This window comes from Leptinotarsa decemlineata, unplaced genomic scaffold (assembly GCF_025532065.1).
Source record: "Leptinotarsa decemlineata unplaced genomic scaffold, Ldec_3_MD MMD2_tig00026282_RagTag_RagTag, whole genome shotgun sequence".
NCBI classification, from domain to species: domain Eukaryota; kingdom Metazoa; phylum Arthropoda; class Insecta; order Coleoptera; family Chrysomelidae; genus Leptinotarsa; species Leptinotarsa decemlineata.
In genome coordinates, this window is record NW_027412668.1 from 7,972,707 (window position 1) to 7,996,463 (window position 23,757).

The following is a 23,757-nucleotide window of genomic DNA, read 5'->3' on the forward strand; positions in this document are numbered from 1 at the left end:
TGGGGTCAAGTTGTTTAATAATAATGTATAAGTATATAATATGTTTATATGTCTATTAAATTAGTGTTGATAATATTTTTAAACAAGTTTGTACACGACCATGTTGATACAAAATTTCGGCATTGAACTACCTATAGTGTATGTTCTAACTTTACTTTTTTGTAGGTGTTTTTATATTTACATTTTATATTTCTATATTTACATTTGTATTTATTTCTCACAAGCTTTGTCTACAAGATTTATTCTTAATGACAATAAAGTATTTTATTATTAAAAAAAATGTTAAATCCGTCCATAGTGATTTGGCAAAACAGACTGAATAAATGACAACTCATTTGACATATGTCGCTTCAAGAAGATGGCCGTTATCAATTGTCAAAGTTTAGAAGTCCCTTTTGGAAGACCCTATACATGCTACATGTTCAGGATAAAATTACTTATACCTTCAAAAACGTTTCAACTTGAAAACTGTTAACCCAAGTGCAATCTCCTATATTTCAGGTATCCCAACACTCTAGTTATATTACCCACTTCCACCCCTAATGGTTCCGTATCTTTATTAATTTAGCGGCGACAAGTGGGTACTGTTAGAGGACCTCAGACATATAGACGTCTGTTCTCTTTATCCCAATATCGTAACAATGCAAAGTCACCATAATACAATTTATGATTTTATGAATTCTTTACGCCTCGTATTTTCAACTTTATTGGTGGATAATTATATCTGACAGCAAACTGGGGAGATGTAATATAATTATGGAGGGCGAGTTTGTCTACACTGCCTGAAACTGTTTCTCTAAGCTCTTTTGTAATATTGAAATAATAATAATCATGCCTCGTAATACCAAAATAATACACACACGTGATATATGTTGTTGAAATGCAGCAAGCATTAAATTTGTGATTTTTTTTATTTTAACTGATATATGTCCTAAGCAGTTTATTTTATCTTCATAAATACTTAACAGATGGGGCTACAGGCAGGTGAAATCTCACAAATCTCAAGAAAATGCTCGCTTTCTGGCAGACACTGACATCAAAATAAATTGACAGTAAAAAACATTTTTGAAATCAAGTTTTCATTACAGAATTATATATGATATCAGTATACCTTCATCTAATATATAAAAATGGATGTTTGTTGGTTGGTTGGTTGGTTGGTTGGTTGGTTGATAAGTGATAAACTTCTACATCGCTCAACCGATCACGATGAAACTTCACATATATAAGTAATTTTTCATAGAGAAGGTTTTTAGGCTACCAATTTTTCTGTAACTCGCCACTAGATGGCGCTGTAGGAAAAGTTTTTGAAAGGACTGTTCTATAACGATGCGCACGCCTAAGTTCGTTGATTCTGATTCTGTCAAAACATACATACGATCATGGACATACAGGATTGCTTACTTACATAAATCGCCACGTTAAACAAGCGCCGAGCAGATGTGACGTAACATTCGTGACACTTTTAGTAGCTGTCATAAGACTGTGTGTTATTTTAACATTTTTTGAGGATCATTTTCGGACAGTATTACATTGTATTTGTATATTTCGATTAAATTTTTATTTAACTATACCAATTAGGTTTCTGAAACATTGAGTTTGTTATTGTGAAAGTCGTATTTTTTTGTGCTTTTGGACTCTTTTTAAACTGGTGTAGTGAGTAGACGCCATATAAGACTCTGTTATTTTCTTCCGTTTTGAGGTTTCTTTTTCGCCATTGTGGAACTTTTTTTTGTTTTTTGAACATTTTTAAATTAAATTAAGGTAAAAATTGGAAATATTCACATTTTTGTAAGTAATAGCAATAATTGTCTAACCATTTAATAACCTTGTAAATTTTAGTTAAATTCACTCTCAAAATTGGATTTGTTTGTTCTGAACTTTTTTCAGAAAATGATTATGAACGAGACCTTGAAAATAAATTGTTAGGTAAAAACTTATTCTATTCGTTTACTGCTTAAAATAAATATGATTTTTTAATAGGTTTGCCTTTGCGTCGTAAATTAAAAAAAACTGCAAAAAGGGAGAAGATTTTCCTTTAAATATTATTTTTGAATTTTGCAAACTGAGAACTATTATCAGAATGAAATATAATAACTTAAAGGCTGACGAAAATAGGTCACTTAAAAAAAATTTAAACAATTTTCGTAATAGAAAAAAAATCGAAAATTAAATAAAGTAATATATTAGTCCTTTAAATTTATTTTTCTGCATTCATGCAAAAAAAATTCAAATATATTTAGTGGATAAAGTAATTCCTTTTTGCTCTAATGTAGATTATATATATTAAATTGTAGATTTGTCAATTTCATCATTTATGGAACAAAGTTTAAGTTAAATTATTCTATCTAAATTTCTCATTTTCTTAATGAAAAGTAAAAACCGTATCATGAATTTTCTGTCAGATAAAGTAAAAACCGTATCATATATTTTCTGTCAGATAAATAAAAAAATTTGTTACAACTATAAACAATTTATTACTTATATATATTTTTGATTATTTAGCGTTTATTATAAAAGATGGAACAAAAAGTTATAAAAAATAAAATTTTTGTGGGAGTTACCGTTTTCACGAAAATAATAAAAAAGTTATGAAACCTCTTACTTTTAAAAAGAGCAAAATAGCTCGCCCTAACATCCACAAAAGAAATTTTTTTGCTTAGTAATCCATTTATATTAAGTATTCAATCCTATATAAAAATAATATTTTAATAAGGGATTTACCTAAAATTTGTTTATTTTAATTTAAAAGTGCAGTACCAAATCAATCCAGAGTCACCACTGTTACGTCACGAGACCACGTGACGTTTCTAACAAAATCGCAGAAGTAAGCAATCCTGTATGTCCATAATCGTTGCGATACAGCAACATAGTACTAGTATGACATAAAATATGATATATTACACATTGTAGTGTAATTTCTTTCATAATATAACGATAAGTATTAAGTAAGTCGGAAAAATTCTTGCTCTCTGAGAGCTACCTTGGCGTGCGCTGCCTATACCGTTGGAGTTACATGCAGATGATGTACCGTAAGATTGTTTATCTTGAATAGTTCTAAATAAAAGTCCGCGATAGCACATATCTATCTCTTATGTGATTTTTTTATGTTTTTATGTAGTCTTACAGTAGACGCGACGCGTCTACAGTAAGACGACGGGGGACGATGCGCGGGGGTAGAGGGGCGGTTTAAGCAATAAAGCGCCATTGCCAAGCACCGAACGCGGGCAGGCGCGTGAGGGCAGACGTCGCCATTGAGGGTTGTGTTAGTTTTGCGAATTTCTTTATAGGTAATATAATTCGATTCTAGAAGCTTTTCATTACTTCATGCAATTGGCATATTTTTTTGTTACTGTATTTTTAAAGTAAAAATATAAATTACTAGCTGTTGCCCGCTCTTATTTCAACGTACAGCCAAAGCTTCTGAACCTAGAATTCCCCAAAGAAAACCCAGGTTGGAAACCTGAAGTTTTGGGTTGATAAAAAAATATTTTAACTATTTGTTTTTCAATAAAAATGAAAAAAACATGAGTATCGTTGATAATTTTGTTGAGAAAATTAACAGGCCAATGAAATTACACTAATTTATGTTGGTACGAAAGTGTAAAATATAAAACATAACCTCTTTATGGGGCAGTGTACTGATTTTTGTATGCACAACCAATTATACAAATATCAACACACTGCCCCGTGTGCATATAAACTTTCATGTCATATACTTAGTCCGTTATTACTTGGAGGGAAGAGTTGCGATAAAAATAATCACTTACATAGAACACTATCATCCTTAATTGCGTACTTCGAAGTTTCGGAGTGAAACGCCTGTCTTATTACCTCATCAACACCTTTTTGGATAACATTACAGACGAAGCTCTCATTTCATTCATTACATTATGACTTCATGTCAAGCATGAGATAAATCTACTCCTGTCAAGACATTCATACGCTAATTACATTCAATCCCACCCACAGAAATATTGTTCAAATTTAAAGGAAGATAGGTATTTTTCAGGAAAAATTAGTTTTTGGGAAAAAAGCTTTTCTCCATCTTTATACAAAAAATGTGAGAAAATTCATATATAACGTTGTTCATGTGTGGCATGATCTAGACATCTGTTCAAAATCTATTCTACTGTTAACAAACTATAGCCCCATTACGAACAACCACCCTCAGAAGTCGAGCTAAGGATTATTGGAATCTTACCTTACTAGACAGACGTCAAGTACACTAAAATGTAGTTGATAACTTGAACTCATGAATTTATCAACTTGTCATGAAACTTTGTAAAGATTTGGTTGTTGCATATGTATTGTTTTGGACTCTTTTGGATGAATTTGAATTAGCCATGGCGAGTTAAAATTTTACATTTTATAGGTAGATATATGAAAAACAATTTTAAAGAAAAGTAAACAATATGTCTCAACAGAGTTTTATATCCCAAAAGCAAAATTTATTCAAATGATAGACAGAAATGATGATGAAAATGAATAAACATCATTTCCTTTCAAACCGATATTGAAACAACCGTTATCACTCATATTTTATCAGATAACAAAATATTTCTGGTAATCTTAGATTTACTCACCTAGAAGGCATGATAGATATGATACACAATTTTGATGATTCAATTATTAATAATGGATTGTTGTTAAACAATTCAAACCACCTATTCACTGGAATTGGGGACATTTCACTTTTAAATTGAAAAAGTAGGCAAATTAATGTTTGAATGTTTGACAAATACACAATGAAATTGGTAAACAATTCAGAGCAGATACAATTCCCACCTACCAGAACATCCATCTATCACTAGATTTATGTATAATTCTCGGAAGAAGGGTTCAACAGCATATCAAGCATGCTTTGCTCCTCAACCGTTCTGGACTTAATTTTGCTGTTTTTTTTATTCTTCAAATATGATTTGTTGATGAATGGATATGCAAATGATAAACATTCGCGAACGAACAACAAGTAACTATTATGAGACCATACATCATGTCCATTGAATTTCAAATTCGAGAACTTTAAATCTACCGTCTCAACTCCGTTTGTTTGGTTAGAAAATAAACACAGCTGAACTTAACCTCTCTTAACCTTTCGGAAACTTACATTTCATTGACTTGGAGCCTCGCCTGATGGATGATCAACAGAACTTCACTTAATTTTCACGTTTTCACAGGGGGAACTGTCACAAAATTGCACAAAACACGCGTAATGAATAGAATACAAGTGGAAAACGACACAAACGACTCAAAAGCCCACTGATGAATGAACCCGAGCGCCGAGAGAGGGGGTAAGATGAACGTGGTTCGACAGAGAGGGATTCGGTTGGGGATCTAACTTTAGATTTCGCTCGGAATATTATCACGCGAAGATGTGTTATTATTGCCCTTTTTATTACCGTTTGATAAATAACACAACGTCACTAGGTTTATCAATGTGCATGGTCTGCTGCAAATTATTTGGAAAAAGTTCGTCAATTACATCAAATAATGGTAATAAAATGATTTTTTGAGCACACAACAAACATAATAAGTATTTGTTTTCAGGTTTTTTCTTGGAGTTTGTAGGTACATATATGAAAGAAAATCCTGTGAATACTCTACACATCTTTAGAAAGGGTTTTTATTGTAGGTAGTTACTTTCTTCTAAATTTTGGAAATATGAAATACTACACATCTTTTATATTTGTAAATATTTCAGATGTACGCAATTAAGATCAACCAAAAAACGATTACCTACTAATTTGTAACTGTCCTTCGATAGCCGATAAGTAAGCGCTGCCAGTTCTATTGAAATACACAGAGGTCCACACCGCACCGAAAAGAGGTAGAACGATCTTAAAATAACATATCTACATTCTACATTTATGATATATTTGACTTACATATTGTTAGAAATATCGGCTTCAATGAACTACACTTTCATTCCGAATTTCAAATTTCTTACAATAATTTCATTGTCACCCAGTGTATTGATTAATTGTTATTCATTACATGAATATGGCGGTAAATCCTACCTATTAAAGAAATGAAAACAATAATATCAACATCAAATAATTCCTTCCAGGAATTAGATAAAAGATAAGATGGCTATAAATAGCGTTCCATTCATGAACTGGTTTTATTATAAAACTATTACTAATTTATGATTTAAGGTGTATCTACTTCATAAATGAAGATAGGTTAGATTAGATTGGTTGTGGTCACCACATTTGTTATATATCAAACTTTTACTTCAATAAGGTGTGATGTATGAACGCTTCCATTTATTTACATTGTGAAAACTGACTTGAAGTAAAAGATAAAATAAAACAGAAAGTTTTACCGCCATTACCGATTATATATTACTTAGAAATGTGTTCTAACTTATATTTACTTATATGTTAATATTAGAAATTACTTCCGCGGTTTACACCGCGGATAACTACTTATAAAAAAATAATACAAATGCATCAAACGGATGGAAGAACAAGAGGTGCCTACCTACCAGACACAAATCAACGAGTTTTCATTGCTCATCTGTAGTAGAATTCGCCATTTTTGCCACAAGTTTTTGCATGCAGCAATAAAAAGGCAAAAAAGAAACAAAATTTGAAAGAAACATAGCTTTACGACACTGAAGACTCGATTTTTTACTGTTGCCGACAGTTGTGTTCGTTGGCGGAAGCAGTATTTTTCATTCAACTCTAGAATGTAAGTATACACACCAAGTTTTCCCACAATATCGTAAAGGAAAAAGCACTAATAAAGTGGGTGGCATTAATACACTTGGAACATTACTACTGCATATTGCAAGTAATCTTAAAAACTATGTTTCTTCATCTCTTGAAGACTCCAACTTGGTTGGTGAGACGCGCTACAAGAATAGTATTGCAGTTCTAGTGTTTGGGAAAAGTGCCTGTTTTGGATTCATTCTACGCCAGTGGTTTTAGTTTCACCTTTAAATACTAACTATATTTTTCATATTTATTTGGATATTTTAATAAAGTTTTTGAAACATGAGTCAGATCTTTTGTTAAAAAGTTGATATTTACACTTCCAGTTTACACTTCCAGCACTTAGGCCACATGCGACCCATTGTACATCCTCCCGAGGAGTTGTCCTCCTAGGTCATTGTCCATCCTGTCCTTTCCAGGAAGGTGGACAGGTCACTGGGAGACATCTCCTTTATATCGGAAGATGTAGGCCAAGACCCGCCGAACACACACTCTCTTATTGACGATAACTTCGGGCACTCGCACAGGACATGCCTGACAGTCTCATCTTCTTGTTCACACATCCTGTATAGATGTGTGTCCACTAGCCCCATATTATGGAGGTGTTTCCTTAGTTGACAGTGGCCAGTCAGAAAACCTACTGTTAGGCGTAGATTTTTTCGGGTCATCCCCAGATATTTCTTCGGAGCCAGCTTCCCAGTGTCGCCCAAGGTGATTCTGGCAAGATTACATCCTTTGATTCCATCCCATCTCTTTAAGGATTGAGCATGGGTGTAACATTTGACTAGTTCCGCATCAGGACGTAGGTGCCACTGGGTTCTAAAATTCTTAGTCCAGCCGCTTCCTTAGTCCTTCCGCTAAGAGTCGGCATTACCTTCACTCCTGTCGTGCCCTTTAACCCACCTCAGGATAATGTTATTATCTACCGAGGTGTTGGCTAAGTCTTGGTGACACTCTAGTACTAGTCCTGAGGTTATACGTTGTTTGTTCAAAGCTAATAGGGCTTGTCTGCTGAGAGTGCAGATTGTTATGTTTTTGCCAGAAATTCCTTTCTGGGTTATTTCTTTTGTGGCGATTGAGATACCAGCCAGTTCTGTTTGGACCATGCTGATATTTCTTCCCATTCCCCACTTAATTCTTAGGCTTAGTGATCTGGAGTACACTCCACATCCTGAGCCTTACAATGTAGGGCTTAAAATACTATGCTTGAAATAGCAGTTTGTGCTATCTTCCATTGAAAGTGTTGAATTATAAACATTCTATTTATTGACATGACATATACTCTTGAAATTAGTCTTGAAAATAGTGACCGTTGCAACGGGAATAAGTTGTCATTCAACGGGAATAAGTTGAATGCATGATGCTCACGTTATACTTTCACCTTTCGTCAGTATTTGAATGATATCTTTCCTAGTCGAAGAATCATTCAAAGAATACCAACGGAGTGAACCGCTAGGTCACCTGATTCAGCTCCGTTTTATTTTTTGTATGTGGGGTCACTCAAAGACTATAATTCATAAAACTCATACAGAAGCTATAGATGATTAACATCAAGTTTCGACTTCTGAGGGTTGTCGTTCGTAGGGGTGCGACAGTTGGTTAACGGAAAAACATATTTTAAATCTGTCACTTAACAAAGCTGTCATATCTCTTCTGCTCTATACCTTCAAATCGAGCAGGGTGGTAAAGTGAAGGCATGTGAATTCTATTTTGTTATAGGAGTACTTTTGATTGTTCAATAATTTCGTTTTCTTTTGTTGAAGGAATAGTTTTTGTGTTGTTATGTATTGTGTAAGTAAATTATACGACTGTGCGTTCAATATGATAACTTTAATACACCTGTAAAAATTTATTCAGCCTTCAAATGTATATTGAAACTCCTTTAGTCAATAAATTATATATTTTACATCGAAAATATATTTGGAAAAACAATAAAAGTCTATTCTTACTTACAGAATCGGATAATCATAGCATAGCAAGCATGATTTGAAAAACGAAAGGAATGAACGTGACTTTCATTTAATATAAAAGTGACAAAAACAAAACAGTCTGGACATTTTATAAAATTGCGTACTGTTCATATAAAAGTTCCTTAACCCTATAATAATCTTCTGATATACAACCTTCCAGCATTATTTTGCCAGGATCCACCTGAAAACAAAACAGGCAATATTTATGAAAAAATAAAGATAAAAAAATTGTATGGAACATTACTATGGCAGTGAGGTTTTTTATAAATTGCAAATTTATATGCTATCCTACCCATCATATGTCAAGTATGAGGTATATTCTGAAAATAACGAAAAATTTTTAATTTCACGGGTTTGAAGAGTCAGATTATCAAATTTTTTTTTGTTATGATGGTATATGTGCCCATGAAGTGTGATCAAATTTGCAGCTGTATTCATTGTTTACTTTATCCCTGGCAGTCACTAAGGTTTTACAGGATTCTAGGAGCTCATCGGTTTTCGTTAAGTAAAACAAAGTGATCAAAGAATTTGTATCGAATTTTGAGTAAAAAATGAAATGACATATCAAAAAGTGTGGGAAGGTTAAAAAGGTATATGATGAGTCTGCTGGCAGTGCAACAAGAGTTTATGAGAGGCTCAATATCGATAGATTATTCTATTAGTTTATTATTATTACTATTTACTATTTATTAGTTCTTTGTAATAAAAAAAACCTTTTCAGGTGAAGAACATGTCAATTACAGTAAACATTACAGAAGTAGTAAAAAATCATGAGGCAATATCATTAATATTGGTTGAGAATATATGAATGAACAGATGTATGAATAACAAGGTTATTAATGTAATATTGTTATATAAGATACAGAACATGAACATATACATCTATATGTAGGGTTCAAAAGAGACTAAACTACATCACAATGCAGAAGATACAACATGAAATATTCAACGCGAACAACATCAGTTTAAAAATTATCATTGAAGAATTCTTCCAGCGAATAATAAGCTTTGGAGAGAAGCAAAGTTTTCAATTCATTCTTCATGATCATAGAAGACAAAGTTTTGAGAGATTCAGGTATCTTGTTATAAATATTAATGATTGAAAAAGGTATATTTTTTTGAAGATAGGTCAAATGTGTCTATATTCAAAAGGTTATTTTTGTTTCGTGTGTTGTGGGTATGGTCCCTATCATGAGTCGCAAAAAGAGATATACTTTCTTTGACAAATACCACAGATTCATAAATATAGAGACCTGTTAGTGTTAATATTTTTTTATCTACGAATATTTTTTTACAGCTTTCTCTCTGAGAAAGATTGAATAACTTCCTGAGACACCGTTTTTGCAATATGAATATTTTTTGTGTATGTGCAGACATTCCCCAGAACATAATGCCATATCTGATGTGACTCTGAAAATAACCATTATATGCTAACATTGCAGTCTCAGTGGTTATATTTTGTGTAATTATTTTCAGGGCATAGCAGTACCTTGACATTTGTGTTGCCACTTTATCTATGTGACTCTTCCAGTCCAACTTTGAGTCAATTATAAAGATGGCTTCGAGAACTTTGAAGATGACAAACGCTCCAAAAGCCCAAGCACATCAACAAACGATGAAAACGTGGAGAATTGAGAGAAATTATCGCCGAATAACAATCAGGGGTGTCTCTGAAGATGTTGGCACAGCGATTGTCTCATGTCATGAATTTTTTTCGAATATTTAGTGTATGAAACACGTGACAGCAAAATTTGCTCCAGAATTGTTGAAATTTGAACAGGGGTCACTAAATGAAGTCAATGACGATGCAGAATAACTGAAACCTGTAGTAACAGGTGACAAAATATGGGTTTACGGATATGACATCGGAATTAGGGTTCAATCTTCCCAGTGGAGGCATTCAGGCTCACCAAGACAAAATTAGGCTCGACAAGCGTGATCGGATGTGAAGGTTGCCACAAGGTCAAACGGTCAATAGGGAGTACTACCTACAAGTTCAAAACTTTTTGCGTGAAGCAATCCAAAAAACGATTCAACAGTTTGATATTTTTTGCCATTTACGTGTTTGGGAAAACCTCCGTATTCTGCAGATCTTCATGCATGAACCTAACCAAAGACTACAGAATACTATAAGACGTGTCACTCGCTCATTTTTCGACATCTGAGAAATCTCGCCGCCCGCTAGCGACAGCGGGTAATTACCAGCCGAGGTAGTACAGTGTGTCGCTTGAAGTTACCAGTTCTCGTCGGCACACGAGATATAAAGGTTGTCCGTATTGTTTGGTATTGTCAAAGACTACAGAATCGGTAAACTTTGGTATTGTGATAGTGTTGTGTTCGTTCAGAGTTCGAAATATTTATTTTGTGAAAATGTCGACGTATTGCTCAGTGGATGGTTGTCTGAGTACGGTGGGAAGCCCAGGTATTTCGTTTTTCCGCTGCCCAAAGTACAGTGAAAGGTATGCATTCAATATATTCACCATTAATTTTTATTTTACCTATCTATACCTTTTATGGTTTTGTTGTATAAAATTATTCATAACGAAATATACCGCCGGCATTTGCCAATCCAAACTCATTTCAATCTTTTTTCAAAATGTTCAGTTTATCGATTGATATACTTGAATTTTTTTTTAGGTGTCAACGTTGGAAAAATGTATTAGGCTTCATTGGGAATCATAGATATGCTACTCTTACCCCAGAGCAGAGTCACAATAGAATTAAAATTTGCAGCTTACATTTTAGAGCCGATGATATTGTGAATTCTCGTATTCATAGCTATGATGTTCCTTCATTGCCTTCTGCCTCAAGATGGTTCTCAGAAAGGTTGGTTCAGTGAAGTTTATAGATTCAAATGATGAAAAAATCTTATTCCACTTTTTAACATATGAAATTTACAATATCAATTTTGTCGTTTAAACCTTCCAGATGATGATGCCATTGCCGGTACTAGCAAGGATTTTATTTACATTGATGCTCAGGTTCAAACGGATCAATTAGGATCACGAGGTGAAATATCTTTTCGTTATATTATATACTTACCTGATCTATTTTTATATGCTTCGGAAAAAAAAAACGATGACAAGAAAACAATTATTGAAAGTACGTACATCTTTCTTTTAGATGAATGCAGCCAAACATCTGCTAAACTCTCTTCGGGAACTCCAAGAAAAGTGGCATTACGAAAAAAAATTGTATCACTAGAGAAAACAGTAGCTTCAACATCAAAAAGAGCACTGGACGAAACCGGAATTACTCTGGATGATGTTTTCAAGTTTCTGGATCGAAAATATCCTGAGCAATATTGTAAGCTCTTGAAAGCACAGCTTTCTTTGATAAATAAAGCACCAAAAGGGTCCAGGTATAGTGACGAATTCAAACAGTTTGCATTGACTCTTTATTTTCTTGGTCCGAAAGCATACAAAAAATTTTCAACAATTTGTAGATTACCGTCAAAAAGTACACTTCATCGTTTCACGAAAAATTGGATTGTTGAACCAGGCTTCAACGATTTTATTTTTCGTGTTATTGAATTCAGGATTGGGCTCATGAAGGAGAAAGAAAGATATTGTATTTTATGCCTAGACGAAATATCTTTGAAATCTCATCTTTATTATGATATTTCCAGAGACAAAATAGTAGGTTTCCAAACAAGTTTGAATGGGACCTCTACTGACATAGCAAGTAGTGCTCTAACAGTAATGGTCAGAGGTTTGGCAAGCAATTGGAAAATACCACTTGCATACTTTTTCTATAAGACATCAGCAACTTCTGATGATTTGAAAGATATTTTGTTCAAAACGGTACGAAGATGCAAAAGTATAGGCCTAAATGTCATGGGGGTGGTTTCCGATCAGGGTTCAAATTTTCAGAAGTTGGTGAAAACTTTGAATGTTACAGACGAAAATCCCATATTTCTGATAGACGATCATAAACTTGTATATTTGTTTGATATCCCGCACTTGCTGAAGTCGACACGAAACAATTTGTTTTCCTATCAGTTTTTACTTCAGGGTGGAGAAACAAGAAAACATTACATAGAAACAATGTATAATTATGAAAGAACTAAACAATATAAATTGGCTCTTAAACTTAATAATGACCACATTTATCGAAATAATTTTCAAAAAATGAAAGTCACGTTGGCTTCCCAAGTTCCCATCAAGAGATATTGTTGACCATGTAATAGAGATGGAAAACATATTCATTGAAAATTTTGATAAAATCGGCAGTGAGAAGGGAATTGGACAGTATTTGAAAACAAAATATTCGAAAATTCTTTTCTCACATCCATGTCAAAAATTCCTCTTCGATTATTATATATCTTTATATACAAGAGTTCGGATATACTTTACTTTAAAATTCATGAACCAGGACATGAAGATTGTTAGGAAACATAAATCATGCAATGTAAAATTGAATATTTTAAATCATTTATAAACATATAACATTATATAATTGTATTATTTTTGTTAATAAAACATGTTTTTCTGAATGTATGTTTATCATTTCATCAGTAAATCACTCTGATCTGTTTCTTAGATCATTTATTCATGAGTTTATCTATCATGTTTCTAGAAGTTGATCGACAAACAACTACTTTCGTATCTTTGTTTATCTGTCTGATACAACCGAGCAAGCGAAGTTTCAACTTCGGAACGTCCCCTGTAGATATCGCGAATAGGAACTGCCCTCGTATAACTGTCATGCGGCCGGCGGCTTCCAGACATCGTCTGTCGGCGATATGATTTATGGAAATCGCAAAAAATGCAATCCTGAGCCGTACCGACAAACGAATTCCTTGGAGTGAACCAACTTATAGTATTCGGTAAACTTTGACCTAACTGCCAAATGAACTAAGAGTGAAATATAATAGATGACTACAAACTGAACTTGTGTTTCACTATAAGAAAACCGTTGAGGGCTGAAACCCGTCGAGTAATAATGATTGATATGCAAGAAATAACATTTTTTCCAACAACGAAATGGTAAGTTGCAGGCAATCAGTAAAATACTTGGGAGTTAACATTGACTACAAAATCAACTTGAACAGCCATACAAAAATGATTAAAAAGAAATGCATCAATAGATGAAGACACTTTCGGAGTCTGACATTTAAAAAAAGAGGAATCAACATTAAAACTGCAACAACCGCAAACCTATACATAAATCAGGGGCAAAAGATGATATTAAGAATTACAGAGCTGTTTGCACTTAATCAGAAATACCCAAACTTTTTGACTTTTTAGTAAACAGGCATATGACTTGGCAATGCAAAAGTGTAATATCTCCACAGCAACATGGATTTGTTGCTAATAAATCAACTGTGACGAACCTACTTGTTCATGAAAATTACATATTAGGTGCTTTGGAGAAAAGATTACAGGTCGACTCTATCTATACAGATTTTTCTAAAGCATTTAATAGGGTGAACCAAGATTTGCTTATTGCCAAACTGTCTTCGTTAGGTTTTTATGGACCAATCTTGCAATGAATCCACAGTTTCTTATCTGGTAGAAGCCATATAGTAAAAATAGGAGGCTGTGTATCATCCACAATTCCTGTTCCTTCGGGTGTTCCTCAGGGTTCCTACTGTGGACCTTTGCTATTCAACCTATTTATTAATGATCTAGCTACAATTATAAAACATAGTGAGGTACTGATTTTCGCTGATGACTACAAACTACAAACGATGTCTCACTCTTACAAGAAGATTTGTCACAATTTTATGTATGGTGTGTTATGAATCAAATGAATTTGAATATATCCAAATGTTTCTGCCAAACATTTTCTAGAATAATTCACCCTGTTCTACATGACTACAGTATCAATAATATACCAATTATTAGGAAATCAGTGATAAAGGACTTAGGAATTATGTTCGATCGTGAATTGAACTTCAAATCTCATAATGAGTATATTATAGCTAAATCACTCAAGATGTTGGGCTTCATCAATAGATCATGTAAGAAATTCAGTTTGAACACTCTCTAGTTACTATATTGTTCATTAGTTAGATCATTATTGGGGTACGCTTCAATAATTTGGTGCCCATATTATGAAATACACATAAACCAAATTGAAGCTGTACAAAACACTTTCCTGAGGATCTGTGCATACAAGTTAGGTCCAAGAAGGGAAGAATATGCATACAACAACATTAGAGATCAGATTATTCTATTATTTTTAAAGAATAGAAGAATTGTTTTAGATGTATATTTTTTAAGCAAAATTTTAACTGGCAAAATCAACTGTGAGGAGATTTTATCTTTAATTAATTTGAATGTCAACAGACAGACCAGAGCCAGTACCGAAACATTTAAAATACCGTTCCACTCCACACATTATGGTTTTTTATCTCCTGTCACTCAAATGCTCAGAAATGAAAATATGTAACAACAGGTTGATATCTTTAGCAGCTCCACAAATACCATCAAAATTGAACTGAGTCACATTATTTCCTGAAACATTTCCTTTGAATATTCTATACTATTTCATCATTATATTGCTTTCTTTTTATACTATATATCATATTATTATTATTGTGATATGTATTTATTATCTTTAGTTCAGTTTAAGATTCTACAAACTTTTTTTTTATTTTTCTCTATGACAAAATTGTACTGTGATTTTTATCACTATATTATCGTATTGCTTTTTTTATATTGTATTATGTAATTATTGAATTTATTATCTTTAATTTAGTTAAGATTTTACAAATTATTTTTTTATAACAAATTGTAATTGGGACTACCCGTTAAATAAATAAATAAAATATATAAAATGATCTGTCGCCCATTTCTCGAATATGCACATGTTATTTATTCAAGTTGTCGTAATCCTGCATTGAAAACATCTCCAAACAGCTGAAACATCTACACAAAGGAGTATTACCAAAATGCGTCAACCTCAGAACATACTACACAATCCCTCAAATGCACTGCTTTATAGAACTACAAAAGTGATACCTATAAAGAAGAGACCTGGGAAACTGCTTTGCCAAAAATTAAATTAACTTGGAGACCCTACAGGCATTATGTAGTGAAAGAGCTGAAGGACAACCATCCAAATTCAAATATCCATAAAAAAATATTTGGGAAAACATCAGAAATATAATGTACCTCAAATCTATTATGTAAGCATATGTGAAAATAACTGCAAAAATTAAAAAAATTTACACTGGCTGAAGGACTTCGGTCGATGGCCCTTTGGTATTCACCAATAAATGACGTTTATTATTATTCATTTATTTTTTGCCATTTACGTAATTGAGGAAACCTCCATATTCTGCAGATCTTCATGCATGAATGAACCTAACTGCCAAATTAACTAAGAATGAAAAATAATAGATGACTACAAACGGAGCTTGGGTTTCACTAGAAGAAACTGTACTGACTAAACACAGCCAACACGACGGCTCAAGTAACAGTGAAAATTTTACTTAACCAAATCGAAAAAGACAGAATTTATTTGCCTGTGTGAAAACCGTTGAGGGCTGAAACCCATTGAGTAATAATGAAAAATTACATTTTTTTACAACTCCATTTGTTCAGTGTACAGACTATTATAACACTCAGCCATGACCAGTTCCTAGTACACTATTAAATGAAAGTAGAGAAAATAAGTGTATACCCTTCGTATCGCAATAGTTCCATTCGAACACCACAAAACTCCTCCAGAAAATTCTGAACTGATATTACTCCTTGCTAAAATCTGTTTAAATTCTGCCAATTTCAGTTCGTTTATGAATACGGGTTCATGATTATCTTCTTCGGAGGCTGGCTCTAAAGTGAGTATCCTCATGTCATCGTCGTCAACTGAAAGGAAAACATTCGTAGAATAAAATCATTTTGAAACCGATCTGAATGAAGACATGTCAAATTCTTTACAAAACCGCGACACCTGTTTCACTATACGATAATTTACTCAAGCGTGTTCATGCTCATTCATGAGAAAGCTATTGTATATCAAAACACGTGTTGTGATTTTGTGAACTGTTCAGTGAAAGTTTCACGATAAAGTGTTGCACAAATTTTTTGATTTCATATTCAGTACAGATCTACATCAGCTGTTATGCATAAGCACATTATCCCATAATTAAAATCAGCACAATAGGAAATGAAACAGATGAGCAGTTGATAGAACTCATTTAGTGTGTTAGGAGTTTTTTTTTCAAATATCTTTCTCATTCAAAAGCGCTAGCTAGCTGAAATGTCCCCTGAAAAATTAGGGGACATTTCAATCAGGTATTTGAATATATCTTTTTTTAAATTGAAAGGGGTATATTTTTAGGTATAAAGAGAGTAGAAAGCCAAAACATTTCCTTTCCCAATATCTCTTTTCTTTTGGTGACATAATTGATTTTTTCAGTTTTAGTTACACCTGTATCTAAAGTCTAGGCTAATTTAGACAAGAAGTTAGTAATGATTGATTTGTTATGTGTTTGCTGGTTTAGATTAGACTGAATTAGAAATACTTCTAAACTATATCATTATTGAGTTTACAATACATTATTTATTTAACTCATTCATTAGATAGGCTTTTTCAGTAATGACCATATCAGATAAGGAGTTTGTTTGAAGCACAGATATATTTTCCAAGTTGGCTAGACTGAGTATCGATAATTAGTGTCAGTTGTCATAGCCAGCATGACAACTGACACTAATGACAAATGCCCAGTATAGAACTCAGAAAAAGTAAATTTCTACAAATGAAATCCTCATCCGTAATGCTCAAGGGTACTATGAAATGCTCATCCTCCAATAAAGGTATCTGCTGTCTCAAAACAGTAGTCCCCTTTATATAAGTAAATCACTGAGCTGGTTCACAGAAAAACAATCTACAATGTTTACTTACTTTCCATTGGTTCATTATCAATGTTCATTCTCTTAGCATCAGCCTGGGTCTCCCTTACGACTATTTGGGCATTAAGCCATGCTACTTCCGCGTCTTTGGCTTTTTGGAATGCTAAATGAGATACCAAGGCATCTGTAAGACGCACCTAATTTGGAAATAAAAGATATTTAGGTGGTGGACAAAAAAAAATATTCATTGAATACAAGAACTGTTCAACTACCTACATAAATAGTGATTATAGAAAATTTCAGAAAAAAAATTGAACATATTTTCTTGTTCGAAATCTGAGTGATTCACATCATAACCTAAATACCTACAGTTATAAGAGATTATCCAATAAATATTTTTACAGCCTTTTAATACTGTTTACAGAATTTTTATATTGTTTCATTGACAACTTGGAAAACTTTGAATAACAGGTTATAACTGAGGTTGTTTAAATCTGTTTTTTCATTTGTGAAATGTCTCATAACTTTATCTGAATTATACAGTAAACTCAAAACCGATTAATGAAAAAGAAATCATCGAATTTAGTATCTAAAATAACGTGTATGGATAGTACTAAAACATATATAGGACAAACTTATAGATCACTCAATAGTAGCAATAATTCACATAAAAGTGACTAATATTCTTGAATGTTAATCAAATAGAGAGAGCAACAAGACTTAGAGAGAATTCTAAGAAATGGTCCATGTTAATAATTAAAAACATTCTATGAATGACAAACAGATCTAAAGATACCTCAGTAAAATTTACATGTGCTTATTGACATATAAGAAAGAAAACATGAAAACACCCTTTATTCAGAATGTTCCAACTGACATCATTTTGAGTACTGAAAAAATCTTGTTTTTCTGTTCGTTTCCAAGTCAGTTTTTAAATTACTCCCATGTTAGTAAGTGTAATTTATGTTTTTATACAAAATATAACTACATATTTTAGTTGTCCTGACAAAGGTAATAAAAAATACCAAAGGCTTGATAAATATCGAAGAGTATTCTTAACAGTCCAATAATTTGACTGTAAGCTTCCAAACACAACCATCATATACAGTGCATTTCTTCAACGTCCCCCTCCTTTATTTTTTGAACGGGTCAACTCAAAAAATTGAAATTTGGGATAATGAAATTAATGCATGAATACTTTATTTTGAAGTGAAATTGACAGATGAAATTTTCAAGATGGCGACTGTGCGCCATCTGGGAAAAAAATACTGCTAATTTGTGTCCCTACACTCCACCTAAAAAATTTTCCTATACCCAGCCGTATTTTATTGAAAAAAATTTGATAAAATCTTGGTCATTTCTTAGTGTGACTGTACAAGCAGCCTTGTCTGGGAGATCACATGCACTATGCATGATTATGTTTTGGAGCACTCCTTTGCTTAGATGGACACAGTATAGTTTCATTGGCAAGAATTATCTTGATCATACCTGGTAGATATGAGTCTCGCTAGTCGCATCCACAATTTCTCCTTTAGCAGGAGTAAGTACCCTCGCAACTTGAACATTCTCCTCACAGTATTTTGCAATAACTGCTGTATTCTCTGCAGTACCTCGAACAACAATCACTCGTCTTGGTTTAAGATGTGATAATATTTTCATGAGGGATTCGCCATCGGACCGACCTTCAAAGTCGATATAATGCACTTGACAATTGACCTGGACAGTCCTTTGAAGAACAATGCACTTGGTTGGCATCTCCGGGATCTCAGCTGAAAATGAGTTACCAAAAATCTGAATTCATGAGAAAGTTCGGGTGAACAGAACAGTTTCTCTGTGATCCATTAAATTTCAAGGAACAATGGCATACAATGTACATCAAAATAGCTGAAAAAACTCACTTATTTCCTCTTCTTCTTTTTTAACTACCAAGTTTTCTTTATTATCTTCTCCTTCTAAAGGCACATCTGCTAATTTATAATCTTCTGGCCTGATGATCTCTCCATATTCATCAGACTTGACTTTTTCCTCGTGGAATGGGTACATCGGATACATTTTTTTTGTTACTTTGAAAAACCCTGTAGAAATTTTGCCTTCCTGTTTTATGACAATGTCGTGCCTGCCTTTCGAAATGACTGACATCTCAATGTCATCATCAGAATCTGAATCACCTTCTCTGAAAATGAATGTTGAATGATTTGTCAGTTTGGCACAGACAAGCCCAATAACTTACTCTTTGGTTTCATCGTCTTCACATCTTTCTCTCTGTCGTTTCTCATATTCTTCAAGTTCTGCTCCCTCCAACCTGACTCTCTTTTCTACTGTTAAATCTACGGTCCTCTCTCCTCCATTATCCACTAAGTCTCTAGCTAGAGTACCAGGAGATGTCCTAGAAAAAAATATTTACTAAAAGAGACTGCATATAATAAGAGGCTTATTACAATAATTCATGTATTCTTAGAATAATGACTACATTTATTTATTGCACTAATGGAAAAACATCTGTTAATAATAAATAATACAGCATTAATGGCATAAAATAATAACTTGAAGCTCGACCATTACAGATTAGTCTCTGGAGTTTGAATGAGTACCAACATTATGTTCAAGAATTCAGTTTACGATCAATGATGGCCAGTAAAAAAATGTTAAAACTTCGTTTACACCCCAAGTAAAAAGATATACTAAGTAGACAATTTCGTGAGGTAATTTTTTATCAATTTACAGGGAACCAAGTAAAAACAGCAAAAAAATATGAAATTATCTTTTTGGGAAAGAAAGGTTTCGGCTTTCGAATTCTTTATCTTTATACAAAAAAATGTGAGAATTTTCTGAAGAAAGAAAGCAATCAATTCCAAAAAATCAACTCTATGCAAAGATTATACAGGCTGATTCACAGTGGATGGCACATTAGACGTTTCTGGTGAAACAGACACCGGATCACTTTGAGAATTCAATGGAGAGCATATTCTCTACCCAACTAAAATATTTTCAACAATGCGGTGTTGTCATTTCCATTGAAAAGTAGTAGCAACTTCGATTTTCCAAATAGAATACCCTGTATATAATATTATTTTTGGACTCTACAGCAATTTTACCTGACAACTTTTACTGATATTTCCCTATACCTATCTGTTAACGTTTTCCAAATATGAATTGATTTCAATGTTTTTTTTCGGAAATCATGACGTCTGAAAATGCAAATTTCTTGATCCTTTGGAAGTTGATCCGAATGCATTGAAATTGTTATGAATTCATATAAATTTCTTGGGGTTCATTAGCGGTAGATTCGAATACCTTTCATTGCACTTTCTACATATTCTGCTGATAATTTTATCACATTGCCCAAAAATAATAAACAAATTCATAGGAACTTCATTTGAATAGTTTTGTTCCATCGTTTTGGAGGTATCTGAAACATTTAAAGTGACAAAAATGTCAATATTATTAGGAGAATATCAACAACGTTACTGTTAAATACTAATCATGACGTGCTTACAAAATACTGCATGGGAAAACCATTCCGAAGGGACATTTTCACAAATAAATGCTCATGATTACATGATATACCTACATAGAAAAAACGGAAATTTCAACAGCTTTTTGAATTTGTAATAATACATAAGGTGTTCCATTTGAAATAATCAACTTTCAGTCACTTTTTCAAACAAACGAAAAAACTGTATTTTTTCATCACCCTGTATTGAAGTAACTGGGATTACACTGAAGTTTGGGAATCCTCTAAGTATCACCTAACTTCAACCAATATTCAGGACCATAGTATTCCTTAACCCAAAGATATCAGCATTTTGAGAGGTCATAATTTCCAAAGAAAAAAAATGAAATTAATTCATATTTTGAAAACAGTAACAGATAGGTATAGAGGAATATCAAGAAAAGTTTTCGGGTAATTGTTGTAGTTTCCAATAATAATATTATATACAGGGTGTTTCATTTGAACAATCAAAGTTGCTCCTACTTTCTAATGGAAGTGACAACACCACATTCGAAAATATTTTAGTTGACTACAGAATGTCCGAGTATGCTCTCCATTAAATATTAAAAGTAATCCGTTGTCTGGTTCAGCCGAAAAGTCTAATGTGCCATCCACCTTGAATCAGCCTGTATAAGTATATACCTATTAATTCAGAAGGATGTTATGCATGTTAGGATATATGAATCAATTTAATGAACTCATAAAACTTTCAATATTGTCTCGCAAATGAAATACACAATAATTCCTTCACAATGTTGGGAATATTCTTGCATCTTTTACCTTGTGGTCAAAATAACACTGTTGGCAGGATTTGAACACCACTGTAGGAACAGTTCCCTGGAGTAGCCACTTTCCATATCTGCTGAACTAGCAAGCACAACCTTTGGACTGGAAACTTTGCTCAACTCTCCCTGAGTGTGACACAACTGTAAATGTTTAAACTGAAATGGATTGTTTCGAGCCCCTTCAAAACTTCTCATCAACTTATCACTCATCCACTCAATCTGCGACTTGGCAAACTCAACAACGTTATAGCTAACGTTAGTTAGTAATGCTAAAGAATATGCAAGAAGACCAGATTCTTTGTTGCGCCACAGTTGATCAAGCATATGGGCTAGCTCCAATACTCGTCCAGCTGTATCAACAGCAATGAGAACATTACCATTGTTTCGCAGTGTCTGAAGAATGTTTGCTGTGAAATGATAAAATTTATTTTAAATGTCACCAATAATTCTCAAACTTACTCATCAGTTTCTCATCTCTTGCTCTTCGTCTTGCTTGCTGGTAAGTGGCATTGAAGGCATCAATAATTACCAAAGAGGGTCGTTGGAGTTTTTCAAGTTCGCAACCATTCAGGTGCCTTTCCTTTTTGTGGTTGAAATCATTAGCATATATTATATCCTCTTCTCCTACCTTCATAATTTTCCAGATCGTACCTCCAATCATGTGACCTGCAGGTAAGGGGGTAACTGTAAGACCATACCCTTTTCCTGTGAAAAAAAAATTCAATAAAACTTTGTATAACAGCATTAAATCTTATACCTTTCAGAGGAACAGTCTGGTTATATTTCAGCTGTATGATTTTTTCAAAGGTAGCATCTACGTCATCTAGAGAAAATATACAAAACTCCTTCATGTTGTGTTGGGACTGATACAAATCATACATGAACATCTGTCCCATTTTATAAACTGGTATTGTTGAGTAGATAGGACAATTGAGACCAAGCTTTCCAACAACATAAGGTAAAGCTCCCAAGTGTGTCACATCAGGGTAAGAAAGTAATACTGCATCTATGGTATGTACATGCCTAAAAACAATAACATTTCAATAGGTTATTAAATTGCTTCAATGCAAAAAGTTTGTAACCTTTTTATTTCCTTGATAAATTCCATGTTGAATTTCTCATCCCAACCACAATCTAGCAATATTCTGACTTCATCTACTTGAAGAATATAACAAGGGGGCGATTCGTCCATAGCCCCAGAGAGAGCATGAACCTTAATAATTGAAGTCATTATTTGAAAAAATTGAGCAACCTATTCTCTAAGAATTATAAATAGTAAATGAAATATGCAGTGTCTAAATTTTGTACATATCTGATATATGTTTGTGGGAAAAATGTTTACAATTTTTTTATCAATCACAGGCAAATTAATAGGTTATGAATTAGCAGATTTCACTTTCATCTTCTTCTGTTCGTTTTGTGGTGTGTCACTATAACTCTGTGTTCTATGTCACCAAAGAGTAGATCAGATGGAGTAGTAGAAAGCCAAAAACTTTCTTTCCCAAAAAATTAATCACTCCTAAAAATATAACCCTTTCAAATCAAATAGATCTACTACTTTTTGACGTACTCTTTGGTGTCACCTTAAGCTCTTCCCCTCTATTATATAACACATGTTGCATAAGTTTGGGGCATCGTCCCTTTAACAACCATATTGTCACCGTATAGACTTCTATACGGTGATATTGTTTACTTTTTGTGATTATTCATTTATTCATTTATTCATTTATCCTGAATATATACAGACAGAGTCCAATTACATATACACAGTACCTAAACTACACTAAACCTAACACATATATAGATAAAAAGATACAATTGACAATAAAATTATTATAAATATAAAATCCCTATAATGAAATATATGAAATCATTGCAAATAGGTGTTAAAAAATATAGGAAATAGATACGGGCTAGTGTGTAAATTCATAATATATATGTCATATCTTTAAAAATAAAAGAAACATGTAACATTAATTCATTCTT

The 23,757-nt window shown here is 33.1% G+C and overlaps 2 protein-coding genes and 1 long non-coding RNA gene across 3 annotated transcripts in view; 1 reads left to right on the plus strand and 2 right to left on the minus strand.

Moving 5' to 3' along the window:
- pnt (ETS transcription factor pointed) overlaps positions 1-5,278 on the minus strand; it is a 325,531-nt gene extending 320,253 nt beyond the window's left edge. The window contains 1 exon segment of the mRNA XM_074179758.1: positions 5,111-5,278. The gene's annotated coding sequence lies outside the window, so the exon portion shown is untranslated.
- Positions 5,279-8,600: 3,322 nt separating this feature from the next.
- Positions 8,601-23,177, minus strand: CPSF2 (cleavage and polyadenylation specificity factor subunit 2). The gene is made up of 10 exons (XM_023156637.2): positions 22,854-23,177; positions 22,529-22,794; positions 22,231-22,476; positions 21,767-22,178; positions 19,724-19,879; positions 19,392-19,666; positions 18,982-19,262; positions 17,546-17,690; positions 16,322-16,506; positions 8,601-8,870 (listed from the first exon to the last, which is right to left on the minus strand). The coding sequence occupies exons 1-10, from the start codon at positions 23,000-23,002 to the stop codon at positions 8,778-8,780; spliced, it is 2,208 nt and encodes a 735-aa protein (XP_023012405.2). The 5' UTR covers positions 23,003-23,177; the 3' UTR covers positions 8,601-8,777.
- On the plus strand, positions 11,616-13,184 carry LOC141484644 (uncharacterized). The gene is made up of 2 exons (XR_012466720.1): positions 11,616-11,698; positions 11,813-13,184. It is a non-coding gene; the product is annotated as an uncharacterized lncRNA (long non-coding RNA).
- Positions 23,178-23,757: the final 580 nt, after the last annotated feature.

What these genes read in the sequence shown, in the direction of transcription:
- CPSF2 (XM_023156637.2), bottom strand. Translation starts at nt 23,002, where the DNA reads ATGACTTCAATTATTAAGGTTCATGCTCTCTCTGGGGCTATGGACGAA. An exon ending in AAAAGAAGAAGAGGAAATAA is followed by an intron (nt 19,263 to 19,391) that starts GTGAGTTTTTTC and finishes ACTCATTTTCAG; the next exon opens with CTGAGATCCCGGAGATGCCA. An exon ending in GAACTATTGCGATACGAAGG is followed by an intron (nt 8,871 to 16,321) that starts GTATACACTTAT and finishes TTTTGTTTTCAG; the next exon opens with GTGGATCCTGGCAAAATAAT.